Here is a 26,105-nt window from a genome sequence, read left to right as displayed (position 1 = left end):
TATCCGACAAGAGTCTAGAAGTTTTGTTTTTCTGACCTCTGTCAGAAAAAACAGAATTTATGTTTACCTGATAAATTTCTTTCTCCAACGGTGTGTCCGGTCCACGGCGTCATCCTTACTTGTGGGATATTCTCTTCCCCAACAGGAAATGGCAAAGAGCCCAGCAAAGCTGGTCACATGATCCCTCCTAGGCTCCGCCTACCCCAGTCATTCGACCGACGTTAAGGAGGAATATTTGCATAGGAGAAACCATATGGTACCGTGGTGACTGTAGTTAAAGAAAATAAAATATCAGACCTGATTAAAAAAAAACCAGGGCGGGCCGTGGACCGGACACACCGTTGGAGAAAAAAAATTATAAGGTAAACATAAATTCTGTTTTCTCCAACATAGGTGTGTCCGGTCCACGGCGTCATCCTTACTTGTGGGAACCAATACCAAAGCTTTAGGACACGGATGAAGGGAGGGAGCAAATCAGGTCACCTAAATGGAAGGCACCACGGCTTGCAAAACCTTTCTCCCAAAAATAGCCTCAGAAGAAGCAAAAGTATCAAACTTGTAAAATTTGGTAAAAGTGTGCAGTGAAGACCAAGTCGCTGCCCTACATATCTGATCAACAGAAGCCTCGTTCTTGAAGGCCCATGTGGAAGCCACAGCCCTAGTGGAATGAGCTGTGATTCTTTCGGGAGGCTGCCGTCCGGCAGTCTCGTAAGCCAATCTGATGATGCTTTTAATCCAAAAAGAGAGAGAGGTAGAAGTTGCTTTTTGACCTCTCCTTTTACCTGAATAAACAACAAACAAGGAAGATGTTTGTCTAAAATCCTTTGTAGCATCTAAATAGAATTTTAGAGCGCGAACAACATCCAAATTGTGCAACAAACGTTCCTTCTTTGAAACTGGTTTTGGACACAGAGAAGGTACGATAATCTCCTGGTTAATGTTTTTGTTAGAAACAACTTTTGGAAGAAAACCAGGTTTAGTACGTAAAACCACCTTATCTGCATGGAACACCAGATAAGGAGGAGAACACTGCAGAGCAGATAATTCTGAGACTCTTCTAGCAGAAGAAATCGCAACTAAAAACAAAACTTTCCAAGATAATAACTTAATATCAACGGAATGTAAGGGTTTAAACGGAACCCCCTGAAGAACTGAAAGAACTAAATTGAGACTCCAAGGAGGAGTCAAAGGTTTGTAAACAGGCTTGATTCTAACCAGAGCCTGAACAAAAGCTTGAACATCTGGCACAGCTGCCAGCTTTTTGTGAAGTAATACCGACAAGGCAGAAATCTGTCCCTTCAGGGAACTTGCAGATAATCCTTTTTCCAATCCTTCTTGAAGGAAGGATAGAATCCTAGGAATCTTAACCTTGTCCCAAGGGAATCCTTTAGATTCACACCAACAGATATATTTTTTTCAAATTTTATGGTAAATCTTTCTAGACACAGGCTTTCTGGCCTGAACAAGAGTATCGATAACAGAATCTGAGAATCCTCGCTTCGATAAAATCAAGCGTTCAATCTCCAAGCAGTCAGCTGGAGTGAAACCAGATTCGGATGTTCGAACGGACCCTGAACAAGAAGGTCTCGTCTCAAAGGTAGCTTCCAAGGTGGAGCCGATGACATATTCACCAGATCTGCATACCAAGTCCTGCGTGGCCACGCAGGAGCTATCAAGATCACCGACGCCCTCTCCTGCTTGATCCTGGCTATCAGCCTGGGGATGAGAGGAAATGGCGGGAACACATAAGCTAGTTTGAAGGTCCAAGGTGCTACTAGTGCATCCACTAGAGCCGCCTTGGGATCCCTGGATCTGGCCCCGTAGCAAGGAACTTTGAAGTTCTGACGAGAGGCCATCAGATCCATGTCTGGAATGCCCCACAGGTGAGTGACTTGGGCAAAGATTTCCGGATGGAGTTCCCACTCCCCCGGATGCAATGTCTGCCGACTCAGAAAATCCGCTTCCCAATTTTCCACTCCTGGGATGTGGATAGCAGACAGGTGGCAGGAGTGAGACTCCGCCCAAAGAATAATTTTGGTTACTTCTTCCATCGCTAGGGAACTCCTTGTTCCCCCCTGATGGTTGATGTACGCAACAGTCGTCATGTTGTCTGATTGAAACCGTATGAACCTGGTCCTCGCAAGCTGGGGCCAGGCCTGGAGAGCATTGAATATCGCTCTCAGTTCCAGAATATTTATCGGTAGAAGAGATTCTTCCCGAGACCAAAGACCCTGAGCTTTCAGGGATCCCCAGACCGCGCCCCAGCCTATCAGACTGGCGTCGGTCGTGACAATGACCCACTCTGGTCTGTGGAACATCATCCCTTGAGACAGATTGTCCAGGGACAGCCACCAACGGAGTGAGTCTCTGGTTCTCTGATTTACTTGTATCTTCGGAGACAAGTCTGTATAGTCCCCATTCCACTGACTGAGCATGCACAGTTGTAATGGTCTTAGATGAATGCGCGCAAAAGGAACTATGTCCATCGCCGCTACCATCAACCCGATCACTTCCATGCACTGAGCTATGGAAGGAAGAGGAACGGAATGAAGTATCCGACAAGAGTCCAGAAGCTTTGTTTTTCTGGCCTCTGTTAGAAAGATCCTCATTTCTAAGGAGTCTATAATTGTTCCCAAGAAGGGAACCCTTGTTGACGGGGATAGAGAACTCTTTTCCACGTTCACTTTCCAGCCGTGAGATCTGAGAAAGGCCAGGACAATGTCCGTGTGAGCCTTTGCTTGAGGAAGGGACGACGCTTGAATCAGAATGTCGTCCAGGTAAGGTACTACTGCAATGCCCCTTGGTCTTAGCACCGCTAGAAGGGACCCTAGTACCTTTGTGAAAATCCTTGGAGCAGTGGCTAATCCGAAAGGAAGCGCCACGAACTGGTAATGTTTGTCCAGGAATGCAAACCTTAGGAACCGATGATGTTCCTTGTGGATAGGAATATGTAGATACGCATCCTTTAAATCCACCGTGGTCATGAATTGACCTTCCTGGATGGAAGGAAGGATAGTTCGAATGGTTTCCATCTTGAACGATGGGACCTTGAGAAATTTGTTTAAGATCTTGAGATCTAGGATTGGTCTGAACGTTCCCTCTTTTTTGGGAACTATGAACAGATTGGAGTAGAACCCCATCCCTTGTTCTCTTAATGGAACAGGATGAATCACTCCCATTTTTAACAGGTCTTCTACACAATGTAAGAACGCCTGTCTTTTTATGTGGTCTGAAGACAACTGCGACCTGTGGAACCTCCCCCTTGGGGGAAGTCCCTTGAATTCCAGAAGATAACCCTGGGAGACTATTTCTAGCGCCCAAGGATCCAGAACATCTCTTGCCCAAGCCTGAGCGAAGAGAGAGAGTCTGCCCCCCACCAGATCCGGTCCCGGATCGGGGGCCAATATTTCATGCTGTCTTGGTAGCAGTGGCAGGTTTCTTGGCCTGCTTTCCCTTGTTCCAGCCTTGCATTGGTCTCCAAGCTGGCTTGGCCTGAGAAGTATTACCCTCTTGCTTAGAGGACGTAGCACCTTGGGCTGGTCCGTTTTTACGAAAGGGACGAAAATTAGGTCTATTTTTTGCCTTGAAGGGCCGATCCTGAGGAAGGGCGTGGCCCTTACCCCCAGTGATATCAGAGATAATCTCTTTCAAGTCAGGACCAAACAGCGTTTTCCCCTTGAAAGGAATGTTTAGTAGCTTGTTCTTGGAAGACGCATCAGCCGACCAAGATTTCAACCAAAGCGCTCTGCGCGCCACAATAGCAAACCCAGAGTTCTTAGCCGCTAACTTAGCCAATTGCAAAGAGGCGTCTAGAGTGAAAGAATTAGCCAATTTGAGAGCATTGATTCTGTCCATAATCTCCTCATAAGGAGGAGAGTCACTATCGAGCACCTTAAGCAGTTCATCAAACCAGAAATATGCGGCAGTAGTGACAGGGACAATGCATGAAATGGGTTGTAGAAGGTAACCCTGCTGAACAAACATCTTTTTAAGCAAACCTTCTAATTTTTTATCCATAGGATCTTTGAAAGCACAACTATCCTCTATGGGAATAGTGGTGCGTTTGTTTAAAGTAGAAACCGCTCCCTCGACCTTGGGGACTGACTGCCATAAGTCCTTTCTGGGGTCGACCATAGGAAACAATTTTTTAAATATGGGGGGAGGGACGAAAGGAATACCGGGCCTTTCCCATTCTTTATTAACAATGTCCGCCACCCGCTTGGGTATAGGAAAAGCTTCTGGGAGCCCCGGCACCTCTAGGAACTTGTCCATTTTACATAGTTTCTCTGGGATGACTAAATTTTCACAATCATCCAGAGTGGATAATACCTCCTTAAGCAAAATGCGGAGATGTTCCAATTTAAATTTAAATGTAATCACATCAGATTCAGCCTGCTGAGAAATGTTCCCTAAATCAGTAATTTCTCCCTCAGACAAAACCTCCCTGGCCCCCTCAGATTGGGTTAGGGGCCCTTCAGAGATATTAATATCAGCGTCGTCCTGCTCTTCAGTAACTAAAACAGAGCAGCCACGCTTACGCTGACAAGGGTTAATTTTGGCTAAAATGTTTTTGACAGAATTATCCATTACAGCCGTTAATTGTTGCATAGTAAGGAGTATTGGCGCGCTAGATGTACTAGGGGCCTCCTGAGTGGGCAAGACTCGTGTAGACGAAGGAGGGAATGATGCAGTACCATGCTTACTCCCCTCACTTGAGGAATCATCTTGGGCATCATTGTCATTATCACATAAATCACATTTATTTAAATGAATAGGAATTCTGGCTTCCCCACATTCAGAACACAGTCTATCTGGTAGTTCAGACATGTTAAACAGGCATAAACTTGATCAGAAAGTACAAAAAACGTTTTAAAATAAAACCGTTACTGTCACTTTAAATTTTAAACTGAACACACTTTATTACTGCAATTGCGAAAAAACATGAAGGAATTGTTCAAAATTCACCAAATTTTCACCACAGCGTCTTAAAGCCTTGAAAATATTGCACACCAATTTTGGAAGCTTTAACCCTTAAAATAACGGAACCGGAGCCGTTTTAAGCTTTAAACCCCTTTACAGTCCCTGGTATCTGCTTTGCTGAGACCCAACCAAACCCAAAGGGGAATACGATACCAAATGACGCCTTCAGAAGTCCTTTATAAGTATCAGAGCTCCTCTCACATGCGACTGCATGCCATGCCTCTCAAAAACAAGTGCGCAACACCGGCGCGAAAATGAGACTCTGCCTATGCTTTGGGAAAGCCCCTAAAGAATAAGGTGTCTAAAACAGTGCCTGCCGATATTATTATATCAAAATACCCAGATAAAATGATTCCTCAAGGCTAAATATGTGTTAATAATCAATCGATTTAGCCCAGAAAAAGTCTACAGTTTAAATAAGCCCTTGTGAAGCCCTTATTTACAATCGTAATAAACATGGCTTACCGGATCCCATAGGGAAAATGACAGCTTCCAGCATTACATCGTCTTGTTAGAATGTGTCATACCTCAAGCAGCAAGGGACTGCAAACTGTTCCCCCAACTGAAGTTAATTGCTCTCAACAGTCCTGTGTGGAACAGCCATGGATTTTAGTTACGGTTGCTAAAATCATTTTCCTCATACAAACAGAATTCTTCATCTCTTTTCTGTTTCTGAGTAAATAGTACGTACCAGCACTATTTGAAAATAACAAACTCTTGATTGAATAATGAAAAACTACAGTTAAACACTAAAAAACTCTAAGCCATCTCCGTGGAGATGTTGCCTGTACAACGGCAAAGAGAATGACTGGGGTAGGCGGAGCCTAGGAGGGATCATGTGACCAGCTTTGCTGGGCTCTTTGCCATTTCCTGTTGGGGAAGAGAATATCCCACAAGTAAGGATGACGCCGTGGACCGGACACACCTATGTTGGAGAAATCCTCATTTCTAAGGAGTCTATAATTGTTCCCAAGAAGGGAACCCTTGTTGACGGGGATAGAGAACTCTTTTCACCACAGTGTCTTAAAGCCTTAAAAGTATTGCACACCAAATTTGGAAGCTTTAACCCTTAAAATAACGGAACCGGAGCCGTTTTAAACTTTAACCCCTTTACAGTCCCTGGTATCTGCTTTGCTGAGACCCAACCAAGCCCAAAGGGGAATACGATACCAAATGACGCCTTCAGAAAGTCTTTTCTAAGTATCAGAGCTCCTCTCACATGCGACTGCATGCCATGCCTCTCAAAAACAAGTGCGCCACACCGGCGCGAAAATGAGGCTCTGCTTAAGCTTTTGAATCGATTTAGCCCAGAAACAGTCTACAGTCTTAATAAGCCCTTGTGAAGCCCTTATTTATGATCGTAATAAACATGGCTTACCGGATCCCATAGGGAAAATGACAGCTTCCAGCATTACATCGTCTTGTTAGAATGTGTCATACCTCAAGCAGCAAGAGACTGCACACTGTTCCCCCAACTGAAGTTAATTGCTCTCAACAGTCCTGTGTGGAACAGCCATGGATTTTAGTTACGGTTGCTAAAATCATTTTCCTCATACAAACAGAAATCTTCATCTCTTTTCTGTTTCTGAGTAAATAGTACATACCAGCACTATTTCAAAATAACAAACTCTTGATTGAATAATAAAAACTACAGTTAAACACTAAAAAACTCTAAGCCATCTCCGTGGAGATGTTGCCTGTACAACGGCAAAGAGAATGACTGGGGTAGGCGGAGCCTAGGAGGGATCATGTGACCAGCTTTGCTGGGCTCTTTGCCATTTCCTGTTGGGGAAGAGAATATCCCACAAGTAAGGATGACGCCGTGGACCGGACACACCTATGTTGGAGAAACCACGTTTTGATAAAATCAAGCGTTCAATTTCCAAGCAGTCAGCTTCAGAGAAATTAGATTTTGATGTTTGAAGGGACCCTGGATCAGAAGGTCCTGTTTCAGAGGTAGCGACCAAGGTGAACAGGATGACATGTCCACTAGATCTGCATACCAAGTCCTGCGTGGCCATGCAGGCGCTATTAGAATCACTGATGCTCTCTCCTGTTTGATTCTGGCAATCAATCGAGGAAGCATCGGGAAGGGTGGAAACACATAAGCCATCCCGAAGGTCCAAGGTGCTGTCAAAGCATCTATCAGAACCGCTCCCGGATCCCTGGATCTGGACCCGTAACGAGGAAGCTTGGCGTTCTGTCGAGATGCCATGAGATCTATCTCTGGTTTGCCCCAACGTCGAAGTATTTGGGCAAAGACCTCCGGATGAAGTTCCCACTCCCCCGGATGAAAAGTCTGACGACTTAAGAAATCCGCCTCCCAGTTCTCCACTCCCGGGATGTGGATTGCTGACAGGTGGCAAGAGTGAGACTCTGCCCAGCGAATTATCTTTGATACTTCCATCATTGCTAGGGAGCTTCTTGTCCCTCCCTGATGGTTGATGTAAGCTACAGTCGTGATGTTGTCCGACTGAAACCTGATGAACCCCCGAGTTGTTAACTGGGGCCAAGCCAGAAGGGCATTGAGAACTGCTCTCAATTCCAGAATGTTTATTGGTAGGAGACTCTCCTCCTGATTCCATTGTCCCTGAGCCTTCAGAGAATTCCAGACAGCGCCCCAACCTAGTAGGCTGGCGTCTGTTGTTACAATTGTCCAGTCCGGCCTGCTGAATGGCATCCCCCTGGACAGATGTGGCCGAGAAAGCCACCATAGAAGAGAATTTCTGGTCTCTTGATCCAGATTCAGAGTAGGGGACAAGTCTGAGTAATCCCCATTCCACTGACTTAGCATGCACAATTGCAGCGGTCTGAGATGTAGGCGTGCAAAGGGTACTATGTCCATTGCTGCTACCATTAAGCCGATCACCTCCATGCACTGAGCTACTGACGGGTGTTGAATGGAATGAAGGACACGGCATGCATTTTGAAGCTTTGTTAACCTGTCTTCTGTCAGGTAAATCTTCATTTCTACAGAATCTATAAGAGTCCCCAAGAAGGGAACTCTTGTGAGTGGAAAGAGAGAACTCTTCTTTTCGTTCACCTTCCATCCATGCGACCTTAGAAATGCCAGTACTAACTCTGTATGAGACTTGGCAGTTTGAAAGCTTGAAGCTTGTATCAGAATGTCGTCTAGGTACGGAGCTACTGCAATTCCTCGCGGTCTTAGTACCGCCAGAAGAGCACCCAGAACCTTTGTGAAGATTCTCGGAGCCGTAGCCAATCCGAATGGAAGAGCTACAAACTGGTAATGCCTGTCTAGAAAGGCAAACCTTAGATACCGGTAATGATCTTTGTGAATCGGTATGTGAAGGTAAGCATCCTTTAAATCCACTGTGGTCATGTACTGACCCTTTTGGATCATGGGTAAAATTGTCCGAATAGTCTCCATTTTGAACGATGGAACTCTTAGGAATTTGTTTAGGATCTTTAAATCCAGGATTGGCCTGAAAGTTCCCTCTTTTTTGGGAACCACAAACAGATTTGAGTAAAACCCTTGTCCCTGTTCCGACCGTGGAACTGGATGGATTACTCCCATTAATAAAAGCTCTTGTACGCAGCGTAGAAACGCCTCTTTCTTTATTTGGTTTGTTGACAACCTTGACAGATGAAATCTCTCTCTTGGGGGAGAGTATTTGAAGTCCAGAAGGTATCCCTGAGATATTATCTCTAGCGCCCAGGGATCCTGGACATCTCTTGCCCAAGCCTGGGCGAAGAGAGAAAGTCTGCCCCCCACTAGATCCGTTCCCGGATCGGGGGCCCTCAATTCATGCTGTTTTAGGGGCACCAGCAGGTTTCCTGGCCTGCTTGCCCTTGTTCCAGGACTGGTTAGGTCTCCAGCCTTGTCTGTAGCGAGCAACAGATCCTTCTTGTTTTGGAGCAGAGGAAGTTGATGCTGCTCCTGCTTTGAAATTCCGAAAGGAACGAAAATTAGATTGTCTAGCCTTAGGTTTGGCTCTGTCTTGAGGCAGGGCATGGCCTTTACCTCCTGTAATGTCAGCGATAATTTCTTTCAATCCGGGCCCGAATAAGGTCTGCCCTTTGAAAGGTATATTAAGAAATTTAGACTTAGAAGTAACGTCAGCTGACCAGGATTTTAGCCACAGTGCTCTGCGCGCCTGAATGGCGAATCCGGAATTCTTAGCCGTAAGCTTAGTTAAATGTACTACGGCATCTGAAATAAATGAGTTAGCTAACTTAAGAGCTTTAAGCCTGTGTGTAATCTCATCTAATGGAGCTGATTCAAGTGTCCCTTCCAGAGACTCAAACCAAAATGCTGCTGCAGCCGTGACAGGCGCAATGCATGCAAGGGGTTGCAATATAAAACCTTGTTGAACAAACATTTTCTTAAGGTAACCCTCTAACTTTTTATCCATTGGATCTGAAAAGGCACAGCTATCCTCCACCGGGATAGTGGTACGCTTAGCTAAAGTAGAAACTGCTCCCTCCACCTTAGGGATCGTTTGCCATAAGTCCCGTGTGGTGGTGTCTATTGGAAACATCTTTCTAAATATCGGAGGGGGTGAGAACGGCACACTGGGTCTATCCCACTCCTTAGTAACAATTTCAGTAAGTCTCTTAGGTATAGGAAAAACGTCAGTACTCGACGGTACCGCAAAATATTTATCCAACCTACACATTTTTTCTGGTATTGCAACTGTGTTACAATCATTCAGAGCCGCTAACACCTCCCCTAGTAATACACGGAGGTTTTCCAGCTTAAATTTAAAATTTGAAATATCTGAATCCAATCTGTTTGGATCAGAACCGTCAGCCGCAGAATGAAGCTCTCCGTCCTCATGTTCTGCAAGTTGTGACGCAGTATCTGACATGGCCCTAACATTATCAGTGCACTCTGTTCTCACCCCAGAGTGATCACGCTTACCTCTTAGTTCTGGTAATTTAGCCAAAACTTCAGTCATAACAGTAGCCATATCCTGTAATGTGATTTGTAATGGCCGCCCAGATTTACTCGGCGCCACAATATCACGCACCCCCCGAGCGGGAGATGCAGGTACTGACACGTGAGGCGAGTTAGTCGGCATAACTCTCCCCTCGTTGTTTGGTGAAATGTGTTCAATTTGTACAGATTGACTTTTATTTAAAGTAGCATCAATACAGTTAGTACATAAATTTCTATTGGGCTCCACTTTGGCATTAGCACATATAGCACAGATGTCTTCCTCTGAATCAGACATGTTTAACACACTAGCAAATAAACTAGCAACTTGGAAATACTTTTCAAGTAATTTACTATAATATGAAAACGTACTGTGCCTATAAGAAGCACAGAAAGAGTTATGACAGTTGAAAGTTAATAAACTGAAAGGTTATAGCATCAAATCTTTGTAAAAAACACAATTTTAGCAAAGGCTTGTTCCCATTAGCGAAGGATAACTAACCCTGATAGCAGAAAAAAAAGTTACAGAAATAAACGTTTTTTATCACAGTCAACTACAATCTCACAGCTCTGCTGTGAATGATTACCTCCCTCAAAACAAGTTTTGAAGACCCCTGAGTTCTGTAGAGATGAACCGGATCATGCAGGAAATACAATGAGCTTCTGACTGAATTTTTTGACCTCCCCCTCACACACAACAGTGAGAGAGATCAGTAAACTGTCATAAATTAAATAAAACAACTGTCAAGTGGAAAAAATAATGCCCAAAACATTTTATTCACCCAGTACCTCAGAAAATGAAACAATTTTACATGCCAGCAAAAAACGTTTAACATAAATTAAGTGTTATTAAAGAGCCTGTTGCCAGTCCCTGCAAATTAGGCTAAAGTCTTATGCACACAGTATAATTCCAGTGAAGTGCCATTCCCCAGAATACTGAAGTGTAAAATATACATACATGACAGCCTGATACCAGTTGCTGCTACTGCATTTAAGGCTGAGTTTACATTATATCGGTATGGCAGAATTTTCTCATCAATTCCATTGTCAGAAAATAATAAGCTGCTACATACCTCTTTGCAGATTAATCTGCCCGCTGTCCCCTGATCTGAAGTTTACCTCTCCTCAGATGGCCGAGAAACAGCAATATGATCTTAACTACGCCGGCTAAAATCATAGTAAAAACTCAGGTAGATTCTTCTTCAAATTCTACCAGAGAAGGAATAACACACTCCGGTGCTATTATAAAATAACAAACTTTTGATTGAAGGTATAAAACTAAATATAATCACCATAGTCCTCGCACACATCCTATCTAGTCGTTGGGTGCAAGAGAATGACTGGTAATGGCAGTTAGGGGAGGAGCTATATAGCAGCTCTGCTGGGTGAATCCTCTTGCACTTCCTGTTGGGGAGGAGTTAATATCCCATAAGTAATGGATGATCCGTGGACTGGATACACTTAACAAGAGAAACAGAATGTATCTCCAGAGACCATTTTAATGATTCAAACACATAAATACTTATAATAAAACCCAATTTTATAAAACCAAGTTCCCAGAGCATATCATTCATATTGGGACTGATAACTCTTATTGATACACGGGCAGACATTTATGTGCTGTCTATAGCTGCTACATTCTACCACTGCAGCTCTTAGAGATTGTGAGAGAGAGAGAGCTAAGTGGAGTTCTCAGAACTATCATAAACAAACAAACAAACAACCATGACTCTGCTCCGTTCTCAATCCAGAGAACAATGCAGAGTCCCCAGAAAAACGGGTAATTTTAAAAATGGCGCCGCTCCACTTCCAAGAAGAAGAGGAGGACCCACAAATCGGCATGGCGTGAAGCACTTCACCCCACCGAGTTCCAGCAGCAAATACACTTCCAAAGCTAAACTGGAAGGAAAAACTATGTTGCTCCATAAGTAAAAAATGACCTCGCTACCTGAACATCGTGACATTTCACTTAGCCCCATAGGAAGGCGCCAGAAAGAAACCGCGCTGTCCTAACGGTCCCTAACAAGAAAATAAAACATAAGGGACCCGGGCGGGGCTGCTAAACATAAAACTAGAAGCAGCGGTACAAAACTCATGTCTTGCACTTTCCCCAGGCAGAAAGAGTAAGGACTTAACCCCTGAAAACTATCTTACACATACGCAAAGGAAATAAAATAACTCCCTTCCCATGAAACTGAAACTATAGGAGTACCAGGTATAGATATACAACTTACAAGAAGTTAATAAAATGAATTTAAAGTTACAGTTTAAACTCCATAAACGGTTAACCTCCATGAAAAGAATTAACCCCTAAGTCTCCTTCACATGCCCTTAAAGTGCATGTACACTGCCTACCTATCCTTCATAAGGATATTTGTCCCACATTAAAAGCAGACAGGGCTTAACCCCTTCAGTGCCAGCCTTCTAGCCCCAGAAGAACAAAAGGCACTTACCTGCAATCTAGCCGTCCGCCAGTCAGACGACTCACAAAGTTTGAGAGGATGCCACTCCTCACAGAGACCTTTGTAAAAAGAAAGACAGAGTAAGCTTACTCAGGCTTTCTATACCAGGGCAGCAACATGTTAGAAAAATGCAGCAAAGCCTACTTTACAAGTTCATAACTGCTTTAAAGCTACCACAGCCCTGCCGAAGAGACTAACGTGGAGTACAGTTAGACCCAAATAGTGATGGAAGGCCAGAGCAATCTTGCCCAGACTTCAAAATAAAAAAATCTTGATAGAATAATCTTAATCAGGAACACCTAATTACTTCACCTCCTCCATGCACTGGGGGTTATGGGTAAGGGAAGTGACATATATAGCAGCTTTGCTGTGGTGCTCTTTGCCTCCTCCTGCAGGCCAGGAGTGGTATTCCCACTAGTAATTGATGGTTCCGTGGAGTCACCATATCTTAGGAAAGAAATAAGCCTCTAATAAACTTGTTATATACTACATTTGTTAAAAAAAAAAAACACCAAAACAAAATATTGGCTTTAAAACAAAGCCCATTCTCCGATAATGCTAAGGTTTTCTATATTTATTTAGAATTATGCATATGTTTTATTAATATATTTGATAGTATCTAGGAGTACTTGTACCATCTTTGTCCTTCTGCTTTCTAAATTATACAAGTTAAATAATATAAGGACTTATACAAGATAAGGACTTATGTCAACGTCTAAAACTGGATTTTAACAGTTTTCACATTGTATACCGTGAAACCGCTCTATTGCAATATCGAAGCCTCATAAATGTACAATAGGTTCCTTTTGAACTCCCAGTCACAAATGCATAATCCCATTTTAAAGCCTGGTTATAAAGATGGTTGTACTGTAATTGACAATCCCAACATTGTGACTGTGACTTAGAAAGAAACATTAACAAAAAGAGAATGCTATGCACCATTTCTAGATATTGGGTCATGATCTCACTTTAAATGAAGATCTCCTTAGCTGTAAAGGATATCAAGTACTCAATACATATGCCTATGTAAATGTACATATATACATAGACAGGGACAGTCAATCCTCAAATAAGGTGCAAATGAATGTGTTTCAAACATATACACGGGCCTTTATTGCTTTGCGAGCCAATGACAAGAGGCATAAGTGTGTAGCAAACAATCACCAGCTAGTGCATTGATGATCCTGAGATAACCTAGCTATGCTTTTCAACAGAGGTTACCAAGATAATGAAATACATTTGATAGCAGTGCTAAATTGAAAAGCAACTCAAAACTGAATGATCTATCTGAATCATAAGTTTGAATTCGACTTTTGCCCCTTGATCTGGGCTGATCCTCTATGTTCTGGCTTGGAATCCTGTCCGCCAGTCGGTACAGCTTGCAGGTCCAGATATGGGGATAAAAAAAATCAAAAGAGAATACACTAATAGTTCATTACCGTTTTATTAACAAACTATATACAATAAAATGCAGGTCCTTACAGCAATAAAACTTACTTTTGAGCGTTACACTTACATCATAGGATTGAAGTTTATTGCTGTAAGGACCTGCATTTTATTGTATATAGTTTGTGAATAAAACGGTAATGCACTATTAGTGTATTCTTGTTTATTTGTCATCCCCATATCTGGACCTGCAAGCTGTACCAACTGGCGGACAGGATTCCAAGCCAGAACATAGAGGATCAGCCCCGGATCAAGCGTCCGCTTACTAACGGGGATTGTGTGCAGACGCAGACATCACTCCTATCTTGTGGGCTATACCTTACCTCATATGATTGAGGGTTGTTCTCGTACCAGGGGGAGGATCACGGGACGTGTGTGCTTTCAAGCTATCCCCCAGAACATCTTTCTCTCTTCGTTGGGACTGTGTGTTTATTGAATTTGCCCACCCCCTTCTTTCTTCAAGATATATACACGAGCTTGATGTCTTGACACGTCTTGATATATATATTGTATGAATATTTTTTTTAAAATCTCTATCACTGCATCTACATATTTCATCCATTATACGTGTGTGGTTCTAGTTGAGATTTCTCCACAGGCATTTAGTGTAGTGTATTGCAGTATACATTTTTTATTTGTGATTGGTGTTTTACTTATACTTGTTTTTGCGCTAGACTGTTTCTCTCCTTTTTTGTAAAATATATATATGTGTGTGTGTGTGTGTTTTATTTTAGATGATTCTATATAGGTATAGATATATACAAATATACAGGTATACCTCACTCATACAGCGGGTTAGGGACCAGAGCCCCGCTGTAAAGTGAAAACCGCCTTAAAGTGAAACAAGGCAGTTTTAACTTTATTTTCACTTGCCAATGTGTTTAAAAACTTGAAACCATGTTTAAACTAACATATATTAGGTGTGCAATAGGGCTTCATTTAGTTTAAAACTAGCAAAGCACAGTATTCAATTAGTATTCAATAAATACTGTACCTGTAAAATACTGACAATTACTGTAGTAAAATTTGCCAAATTATAGCACTGAGACACAGATTGCACTGTAATGCTGTAAACAGAGTGAACTAAGCATAACAAAATGGTGCCAGTTACTTTTCTCGCAATCTCATGATGACTTCAGCACTGTTTCAAAATCCTTGGGGGTTGAACTTCAGCTCCACAAATCACTGTTTTAGCAAAGCGCTGTAAAGTGAGGTATACCTTTATTAGGGCTGCACAATTTTTCGCGGTTTCGGGTTTAAACCGCGATTAAATGCCGCGATTTAAAAACCGCGAGAGGTAGGGATTTTTTGCTAAAAACAAAACTCAGAAGTGGCTGTACTGCATTATTTGTATGTGATTTCTTGCAAACCAGCTCTGTTTTTAGCACACATTTGTAAAATGTCTGTTTCACTTTCTGTTTGTGATCTCAGCAGCCGATCAAGCTATAGAAATCTAAAAGCAGAGCCCATGCAGGAGATGTGAAGAGGAGAGAAAGCAACTTTACTTATATTTCCCCCTAGGGACCTCTGCAGTCTGAAACTTAGGGTATGTAATCATTATGGAACCTCCCACAGAATCTCCTGCTCTCTGAGAAATAGCTCAAATACATAGCAGATGCAGTTAACCCCACGGCTGCCAAAAAGGCTAAAACTGCATTCCCCTCTGCTGCTGTGTTAACTTAACTGCATCTACAATGTATTTGATATCAGCAAGGCACAGCATTTCTGAAAGGAGCAGCCCCCCCATCCCTACTGCTATATGCCTGTATTGGATTCCTGGACAGGAGCAGGGCTCATTTTCAGTCAAATTAAAATGTTTTTTAAAACAAAATAAAAAAATAATATATAAATAAACAAATATATATATATATATATATATATATATATATATATATATATACACACATACATACCACCTGTATATATATGTGTGTGTGTGTATATATATATATATATATATATATATATATATATATATATATATAGATAGATAGATAAATATATAGAGATATAGATATATATATAATTGTGTGTGTATGTGGCTTACACTGCTTCATATGTTAATCATACCACAGTTAGAATGACTGTCCAAGAAAACATGACAATGTTGTGTGTCATAAGACCTAATAACTGGCTAGTGGCTACTATTTAATCACATCACAGGCAGCAAATTTTATTTTAACTATTTTTTGTTTTGTATTTTTATGCTCCAAGAGTGTATTGGGCATAAAGAAACATGTACATTAAGATTCTGTAGTGTTAAATAAACTTTTTATTGTAAAGTAAAGGTGTTATAGTCATTTATAAGAAAATTGCGATTAACCCCTTAATGACCGGACCATTTTTCAATTTTCTTACCCTTAATGACAATGGCTATTTTTACATTTCTGTGGTGTTTGTGTTTAGCTGTAATTTCCCTTTTACTCATTTACTGTACCCACACATATTATATACCGTTTTTCTCGCCATTAAATGGACTTTCTAAGGATACCATTATTTTCATCATATCTTATAATTTCCTATAAAAAAAAATATAAAATATGAGGAAAAAATTGAAAAAAAACACACTTTTTCTAACTTTGACCCCCAAAATCTGTTACACATCTACAACCACCAAAAAACAACCATGCTAAATAGTTTCTAAATTTTGTCCTGAGTTTAGAAATACCCAATGTTTACATGTTCTTTACTTTTTTTGCAAGTTATAGGGCCATAAATACAAGTAGCACTTTGCTATTTCCAAACAACTTTTTTTCAAAATTAGCGCTAGTTACATTGGAACCCTGATATCTGTCAGGAATACCTGAATATCCCTTGTCATGTATATATTTTTTTTTAGAAGACAACCCAAAGTATTGATCTAGGCCCATTTTGGTATATTTCATGCCACCATTTCACCGCCAAATGTCATCAAATAAAAAAAAAAGTTCACTTTTTCACAAATGTTGTCACAAACTTTAGGTTTCCCACTGAAATTATTTACAAACAGCTTCTGCAATTAAGGCACAAATGGTTGTAAATGCTTCTTTGGGATCCCCTTTGTTCAGAAATAGCAGACTTATATGGCTTTGGCATTGCTTTTTGGTAATTAGAAGGCCACTAAATGCTGCTGCGCACCACACGTAAATTATGCCCAGCAGTGAAGGGGTTAATTAGGTAGGTTGTAGGGAGCTTGCAGGGTTAATTTTAGCTTTAGGGTAGAGATCAGCCTCCCACCTGACACATCCTACCCCCTGATCCCTCCCAAACAGTTCTCTTCCCTCCCCCACCCCACAATTGTCCCCGCCATCTTAAGTACTGGCAGAAAGTCTGCCAGTACTAAATAAAAGGAGTTTTTCTTTTTTTTAATAAAAAAAAATAAAATGTTTTAGCTGTGATGGACCCCTGCCTTAGCCCCAACCTCCATGATCCCCCCCCCAGCTCTCTAACCCTCTCCCCTACCTAATTGCCGCCATCTTGGGTACTGGCAGCTGTCTGCCAGTACCCAATTTGCCCCAAAAACAAGTGTTTTTTTTGCAATTTTTTGCAATTTTTAATGTTTTCTGTAGTGTAGCAGCCCCCCACAATACCCCAACCCCCTCCCCCTCCCAGATCCTTATATATTTATTTATTTTTAATTCATTTTTCCCCCCTCTTCCTTTCTCATTGGTGTCAGTGGCCAGCTAATCGCGCGCCCCTGCGCGCTCCCGGCGTGCACATAGCACTTACAGGAACCGGGTAGCGATGGGCCGCCCACCCGCCTCCCTGATATGCTCCCACCCACCAACGAACCGGCACCATCGCTACCGGTGCAGAGAGGGCCACAGAGTGGCTCTCTCTGCATCGGAGTCTTCTGAAAAGGTATTGCAGGATGCCTCCATATGGAGGCATCACTGCAATACCCTGAGAGCTGCTGGAAGCGATTGCGATCGCTTCCAGCACTCTCTTAGACAACTGACGTACCAGGTACGTCTATTGTCATTAACTGTTAGTTAATGCATGACGTACCTGGTACGTCAGTTGTCATTAAGGGGTTAAATCGCAATCGCGTTTTTTTTTTTTTTTTTTTGCCCATATTGCCCAGCCCTAACCTGTATATAGGAATATCTATTTTGAAATACTTAGAACATATTCTGCTATATGAAGAACATTGGAATGTGAAATATTTACAGTAAATATGCAACACTTTATTAAATATGAATATTGGATAAATATGTTTTTAAATGTTTTCATCTACTTAACTGCAAAGGGCTCCAATGCACTTACATATATGTCTATATATATATATATATATATACACATGTGTATTTATGTGTGTGTATATATGTCTGTTAATACACACACACACACAAATTAATTATATATATATATATACTGTATGTATGTATGTATGTATGTATGTATGTATGTATGTATGTATGTATGTATACATATATATATATATATATATATATATATATATATATATACATATACATACATACATACATAAACACACACACACACACACACATACATATATACACACACACAGCCCTTTGCAGCCATTTTTTTTGCTGAGAACTCATATCTGTGAGCCATTATATCTTTTTGGTGCAATATTTTTTTTAATAATCTTTATTAAATGGTGTTATTATGAGCGTAACTTTACTTTGCAATGTATTTCTGATGTCCAATGTTCTTCATATAGCAGAATATGTTCTAAGTATTTCAAAATAGATATTCCTATATACAGGTTAGGGCTGGGCAATATGGGCAAAAAAAATATGAATATTGGATAAATATGTTTTTAAATGCTTTCATCTACTTAACTGCAAAGGAATCCAATGCACTTACATATATGTCTATATATATATATATATATATATACACACACATGTGTAGTTATGTGTGTGTATATATGTCTGTTAATACACACACACAAATTAATTATATATATATATATATACTGTATGTATGTATGTATACATATATATGTATATATATATATATATATATATATATATATATATATATATATATATATATATATATATATATATATATATATATATATATATATATACACATACATACATATACACACACACACACACACACATACATATATACACACACACAGCCCTTTGCAGCCATTATTTTTGCTGAGAACTCATATCTGTGAGCCATTATATCTTTTTGGTGCAATATTTTTTTTAATAATCTTTATTAAATGGTGTTATTATGAGTGTAACTTTACTTTGCAATGTATTTCTGATGTCTTTGGTTAACTGTTTCACGAAACAAAAAAGTATCACAAGAGCTCTGAGGTTGCGCTAACCTGACGAGCGTTAACTTCAATTGCGCTCAATCAATCACGTTTACTTTCAATTTTTAATACAAGCGCATTTTAACATGCACGCAAATGAATATGAAAAACCGATATCGCGAACGTGGAATCATTTGTGCTCCACTTGTAATCTGGCCTAAAATATTTGAGGAACCAGGAAATTATTTTCTATAGGGATGTGTAGACGCACCCATGTTAGAAGCCAGAAATTAAATTTTAGATGCTGTTGCTCCTGGCTCCAAAAATTGTGCAACATCATTTTACTTTTGAGTATCTAAAAAAATCATTGTTTACTATAAATCACACACTTACCACATATTATATCCAATGCACAAAGTGTAACATCAATAAAGCAATTAAAGGATTCTTCACCAGTATGTTTCCAAAGTTTATCAATTAATATTTTGGATTGTTCATTCATAACTTCCAGAAACTCAGAGAGAATAGCAAAGTGGAAGGTTGGGGTTATCATCTTTCTTCTAGTGCGCCACTTTTCCCCTGTGCTAGAAATCCAAACATTGTGATAAGGAAAACTGTTAAGATTTTTTATTTTTTTTTTAAACGAAAAGTTTTATGAATATCTGGACTTCTTATACTATGTACAGAAAATTGTCTCATCAGGAATAGAAGCCATTAAAGCAGTGCTTTCCAAACTTTGTATCGGGACACATTAGTGTGTCGGCAGCAGTGTGTAAGTGTGTCCCTGCTTCAGCACAAATTTTTTTAAATTTAATTTTTTTTTTTAAATTGTTTTTTGGTTTCTGACTTTCCACCTGCCTGCTACGCATATCACATGGTTGACACGTGATTGATACCTAGTGGGTCACAGATCATCTTAACCTATTGGCGCAGCTCAGTGGGAACTGAAACTATTACCATTGGCGGATTTGGCGGAACATTGGCTCCTGACTGCACGTGTAGTCTCCTTAATTGGCTCGTGACTGCATGTGTAGTCAGTGAGTGGGACAGCAGTGTGTTTGCAGCGCGGGCAGTAGTCAGTCGAACTCACAGAGCTCTGAGGGTGGCAGCTTTAAACGCTGAGCTGAAGTCAGTGGGGGGTTTTTGCAACTAGCTCCCAGTAGTGCATTGCTGCTCCTCCTCTTGATATATGGATAGGAAGTGGAAGCTTAAAAATGCTTGATGATGAAATGCGAGTAACTTTATCTAATATTCCACCAAATATTACGAAACTGTGTTCATCCCATCAACCTCATACATCCTATTAAAATAGTAAGTAGCTATCGGTGTTATTAAACTTTTTTTAATTCTTGCACATACATACTGTTACTTGTAAATACATTTTGTTATTATATCATTTATGTATGTGTACGTATCTTTTAAAACAAGTTAGTTTAACCTCCTTTTTGCTAGTACAACTGAATTACTGTGTCGCGAAATGATGTAAGTCTACAAAGTGTGTCACCAACATGAAAAGTTTGGAAAGCTCTGCATTAAAGGATTACTAAAGTCAAAATTAAACTTTCATGATTCAGCTAGAGCATGCAATTCTAAAAAAAAAAACTGATTGGCTAAAATGCAAGTCTGTCAAAAGAACTAAAATAAGGGGGCAGCAAGGTTTTAAAATCAGATCCGGAATGTAATCTGCTAGATGGAGTTTCATTCATCAATTGTAAAGAAGATGCGCTATAACTTACTTTTTAATATAGATTTTTTTCAGTTTGAATTGTTCTACAACCAACGCTGTAGCTACAACAAAAAGTGCCATAAGGGGAGAGCACTGATTTGACAACAATTCAAATCTTTATCTCACAGAAAAATGTACTTTTGAAGTGGGCGGTGAAGCACGGGGTATTTGAATTTCATATCTAGATTAAAAAGCAAGTTATAGAGCATCTTTGTTACAAGCGATGAATAAACTCCATCTAAGATATTACTAACATTCTGTATCTGATTTTAAAAAGGGGATAGTTCACCATCACTTTAATAACCTAAATTATGCTTACCTGATAATTTTCTTTTCTTCTGATGGAAAGAGTCCACAGCTGCATTCATTACTTTTGGGAAATAAGAACCTGGCCACCAGGAGGAGGCAAAGACACCCCAGCCAAAGGCTTAAATACTCCTCCCACTTCCCTCATCCCCCAGTCATGCTGCCGTGGAACAAGAAACAGTAGAAGAAATATCAGGGTGAAAAATGCAAGAAGAATATATAACGATGCCCCACATAAAAAATATGGATGGGGTGCTGTGGACGGGTAAGCATAATTCAAGTTTTTCTTCTTAAATGGAAAGAGTCCACAGCTGCATTCATTACTTTTGGGAAAACAATACCCAAACCACAGAGGACACTGTATGCCAAGACGGGAGGGAACAATAGGTGGCCAATTCTGAGGGAACCAAGCCTGAACCACTACTCAACAAAAAGCCGAGAAAACTTTGAAAGGAAATGCCCAAGGACACTGACCCACTAGAGACCCAAAATCGGACTCAACTGAGCCAACAGTCCTCCAGGAAACACCATCGCCCAACAGTCGGTCCCTCACCACTCACCCCTCACTAACAAAGGGAACACCAGCCTAAACTCCCAAAGGTATAGGGCAAGGAAGAACAGAAGGGAAACCGAAAAGGTCACCACAAAATTCATAGAAGGAAAACCCCCAATAGCGAGCCCAGCTCACAAAGAGGGTCCTGACAAATAAAGGGACCAAACAGAAACCAGAGGTTTAGGACCGGGCATCGGAACAGAGAAACTTTTCTCTCAACATCATGCAAAGCACTGAATGACAACTGAAGACGGAGTGCTCACATCGTCAGAACGTAGAATACCGAAGTATTCCGAAACAAAAAAACATAATTTATGCTTACCTGATAAATTTATTTCTCTTGTGGTGTATCCAGTCCACGGATCATCCATTACTTGTGGGATATTCTCCTTCCCAACAGGAAGTTGCAAGAGGATCACCCACAGCAGAGCTGCTATATAGCTCCACCCCTCACTGCCATATCCAGTCATTCGACCGAAACAAGACGAGAAAGGAGAAACCATAGGGTGCAATGGTGACTGTAGTTTAATTAAAATTTAGACCTGCCTTAAAAGGACAGGGCGGGCCGTGGACTGGATACACCACAAGAGAAATACATTTATCAGGTAAGCATAAATTATGTTTTCTCTTGTTAAGTGTATCCAGTCCACGGATCATCCATTACTTGTGGGATACCAATACCAAAGCTAAAGTACACGGATGATGGGAGGGACAAGGCAGGAACTTAAACGGAAGGAATCACTGCCTGTAGAACCTTTCTCCCAAAAACAGCCTCCGAAGAAGCAAAAGTGTCAAATTTTTAAAATTTTGAAAAGGTGTGAAGCGAAGACCAAGTCGCAGCCTTGCAAATCTGTTCAACAGAGGCCTCATTTTTAAAGGCCCAGGTGGAAGCCACAGCTCTAGTAGAATGAGCTGTAATCCTTTCAGGGGGCTGCTGTCCAGCAGTCTCATAGGCTAAGCGTATTATGCTGCGAAGCCAAAAGGAGAGAGAGGTTGCCGAAGCTTTTTGACCTCTCCTCTGTCCAGAGTAAACGACAAACAGGGCAGATGTTTGACGAAAATCTTTAGCAGCCTGTAAGTAAAACTTCAAGGCACGGACTACGTCCAGATTATGCAAAAGACGTTCCTTCTTTGAAGAAGGATTAGGACACAATGATGGAACAACAATCTCTTGATTGATATTCCTGTTAGAAACCACCTTAGGTAAAAACCCAGGTTTGGTACGCAGAACTACCTTGTCTGAATGAAAAATCAGATAAGGAGAATCACAATGTAAGGCAGATAACTCAGAGTTCAAAAACAGAACTTTCCAAGATAAAAGTTTAATATCAATGGAATGAACGGGTTCAAACGGAAATCCCTGAAGAACTTTAAGAACCAAGTTTAAGCTCCATGGGGGAGCAACAGTTTTAAACACAGGCTTAATCCTAACCAAAGCCTGACAAAATGCCTGGACGTCTGGAACTTCTGCCAGACGCTTGTGCAAAAGAATAGACAGAGCAGAGATCTGTCCTTTTAAAGAACTAGCTGATAAGCCTTTGTCCAAACCCTCTTGGAGAAAGGACAATATCCTAGGAATCCTAACCTTACTCCATGAGTAACTCTTGGATTCACACCAATAAAGATATTTACGTCATATGTTAAGGTAGATTTTCCTGGTGACAGGCTTCCGAGCCTGTATTAAGGTATCAATGACTGACTCGGAGAAGCCACGCCTTGATAGAATCAAGCGTTCAATCTCCATGCAGTCAGTCTCAGAGAAATTAGATTTGGATGATTGAAAGGACCTTGTATTAGAAGGTCCTGCCTCAGAGGCAGAGTCCATGGTGGAAGAGATGACATGTCCACTAGGTCTGCATACCAGGTCCTGCGTGGCCACGCAGGCGCTATCAGAATCACCGATGCTCTCTCCTGTTTGATTTTGGCAATCAGTCGAGGGAGCAGAGGAAACGGTGGAAACACATATACCAGGTTGAAGAACCAAGGAGCTGCTAGAGCATCTATCAGCGTTGCTCCCGGGTCCATGGACCTGGATCCGTAACAAGGAAGCTTGGCATTCTGGCGAGACGCCATGAGATCCAGTTCTGGTTTGCCCCAACAATGAACCAGTTGAGCAAACACCTACGGATGGAGTTCCCACTCCCCCTGATGAAAAGTCTGACGACTTAGAAAATCCGCCTCCCAGTTCTCTACGCCTGGGATGTGGATCGCTGACAGGTGGCAAGAGTGAGACTCTGCCCAGCGAATTATCTTTGAGACTTCTAACATTGCTAGGGAACTCCTGGTTCCCCTTTGATGGTTGATGTAAGCCACAGTCGTGATGTTGTCTGACTGAAATCTGATGAACCTCAGTGTTGCTAACTGAGGCCAAGCTAGAAGAGCATTGAATATTGCTCTTAACTCCAGAATATTTATTGGGAGGAGTTTCTCCTCCTGAGTCCACGATCCCTGAGCCTTCAGGGAGTTCCAGACTGCGCCCCAACCTAGAAGGATGGCATCTGTTGTTACAATCGTCCAATCTGGCCTGCGAAAAGGTCATACCCTTGGACAGATGGACCCGAGAAAGCCACCAGAGAAGAGAATCTCTGGTCTCTTGCTCCAGATTTAGTAGAGGGGACAAATCTGAGAAATCCCCATTCCACTGACTTAGTATGCATAATTGCAGCGGTCTGAGATGCAGGCGCGCAAATGGCACTATGTCCATTGCCGCTACCATTAAGCCGATTACTTCCATGCACTGAGCCACTGACGGGCGTGGAATGGAATGAAGGACACGGCAAGCATTTAGAAGTTTTGATAACCTGGTCTCTGTCAGGTAAATTTTCATCTCTACAGAATCTATAAGAGTCCCTAGGAAGGAGACTCTTGCAAGTGGTGATAGAGAACTCTTTTCCACGTTCACTTTCCACCCATGCGACCTCAGAAATGCCAGAACTATCTCTGTATGAGACTTGGCAATTTGAAAGCTTGACACCTGTATCAGGATGTCGTCTAGATACGGAGCCACCGCTATGCCTCGCGGTCTTAGAACCGCCAGAAGTGAGCCCAGAACCTTTGTAAAAATTCTCGGGGCAGTGGCCAACCCGAAGGGAAGAGCTACAAATTGGTAATGCCTGTCTAGAAAGGCAAACCTTAGGAACCGATGATGATCTTTGTGAATCGGTATGTGAAGGTAGGCATCCTTTAAGTCCACTGTGGTCATGTACTGACCCTCTTGGATCATGGGTAGGATGGTCCGAATAGTTTCCATTTTGAATGATGGAACTCTGAGGAATTTGTTTAAGATCTTTAGATCCAAGATTGGTCTGAAGGTTCCCTCTTTCTTGGGAACCACAAACAGATTTGAATAAAATCCCTGTCCTTGTTCCGTCCGCGGAACTAGATGGATCACTCCCATTACTAGGAGGTCTTGCACACAGCTTAGGAATGCCTCTTTCTTTATCTGGTTTGCTGATAACCTTGAAAGATGAAATCTCCCATGTGGAGGAGAAGCTTTGAAGTCCAGAAGATATCCCTGAGATATGATCTCCCACGCCCAGGGATCCTGAACATCTCTTGCCCACGCCTGGGCGAAGAGAGAAAGTCTGCCCCCCACTAGATCCGTTTCCGGATAGGGGGCCATTCCTTCATGCTGTCTTGGGGGCAGCAGCAGGCTTTCTGGCCTGCTTGCCCTTGTTCCAGGACTGGTTAGGTTTCCAGGCCTGTCTGGAATAAGCAACAGTTCCCTCTTGTTTTGAAGCGGAGGAAGTTGATGCTGCTCCTGCCTTGAAATTTCGAAAGGCACGAAAATTAGACTGTTTGGCCTTTGATTTGGCCCTGTCCTGAGGAAGGGTATGACCCTTGCCTCCAGTAATGTCAGCAATAATTTCCTTCAAGCCAGGCCTGAATAAGGTCTGCCCTTGAAAGGAATGTTGAGTAATTTAGACTTTGAAGTCACGTCAGCTGACCAGGATTTAAGCCATAGCGCCCTACGCGCCTGGATGGCGAATCCGGAATTCTTAGCCGTTAGTTTAGTCAAATGAACAATGGCATCAGAAACAAATGAGTTAGCTAGCTTAAGCGTTCTAAGCTTGTCAATAATTTCATTCAATGGAGCTGTCTGGATGGCCTCTTCCAGGGCCTCAAACCAGAATGCCGCCGCAGCAGTGACAGGCGCAATGCATGCAAGGGGCTGTAAAATAAAACCTTGTTGAATAAACATTTTCTTAAGGTAACCCTCCAATTTTTTATCCATTGGATCTGAAAAAGCACAACTGTCCTCAACCGGGATAGTGGTACGCTTTGCTAAAGTAGAAACTGCTCCCTCCACCTTAGGGACCGTCTGCCATAAGTCCCGTGTAGTGGCGTCTATTGGAAAAAAAATTCTAAATATAGGAGGTGGGGAAAAGGGCACACCGGGCCTATCCCACTCCTTGCTAATAATTTCTGTAAGCCTTTTAGGTATAGGAAAAACGTCAGTACACACCGGCACCGCATAGTATCTATCCAGCCTACACAATTTCTCT

At 41.6% G+C, this 26,105-nt stretch overlaps 1 protein-coding gene across 1 annotated transcript in view; it reads right to left on the bottom strand.

The window, feature by feature from the left end:
* The window catches only part of LOC128647472 (cytochrome P450 4V2), a 469,121-nt gene that overhangs the window by 244,550 nt on the left and 198,466 nt on the right, over positions 1-26,105 (bottom strand). The window contains exon 4 of the mRNA XM_053700256.1: positions 19,409-19,599. Coding sequence (XP_053556231.1) covers positions 19,409-19,599 — 191 coding nt within the window. The remainder of the gene's footprint in view (positions 1-19,408; positions 19,600-26,105) is intronic.

This window comes from Bombina bombina, chromosome 2 (assembly GCF_027579735.1).
Source record: "Bombina bombina isolate aBomBom1 chromosome 2, aBomBom1.pri, whole genome shotgun sequence".
Lineage (NCBI taxonomy): Eukaryota > Metazoa > Chordata > Amphibia > Anura > Bombinatoridae > Bombina > Bombina bombina.
This window is presented reverse-complemented; position numbering and strand designations above follow the sequence as displayed.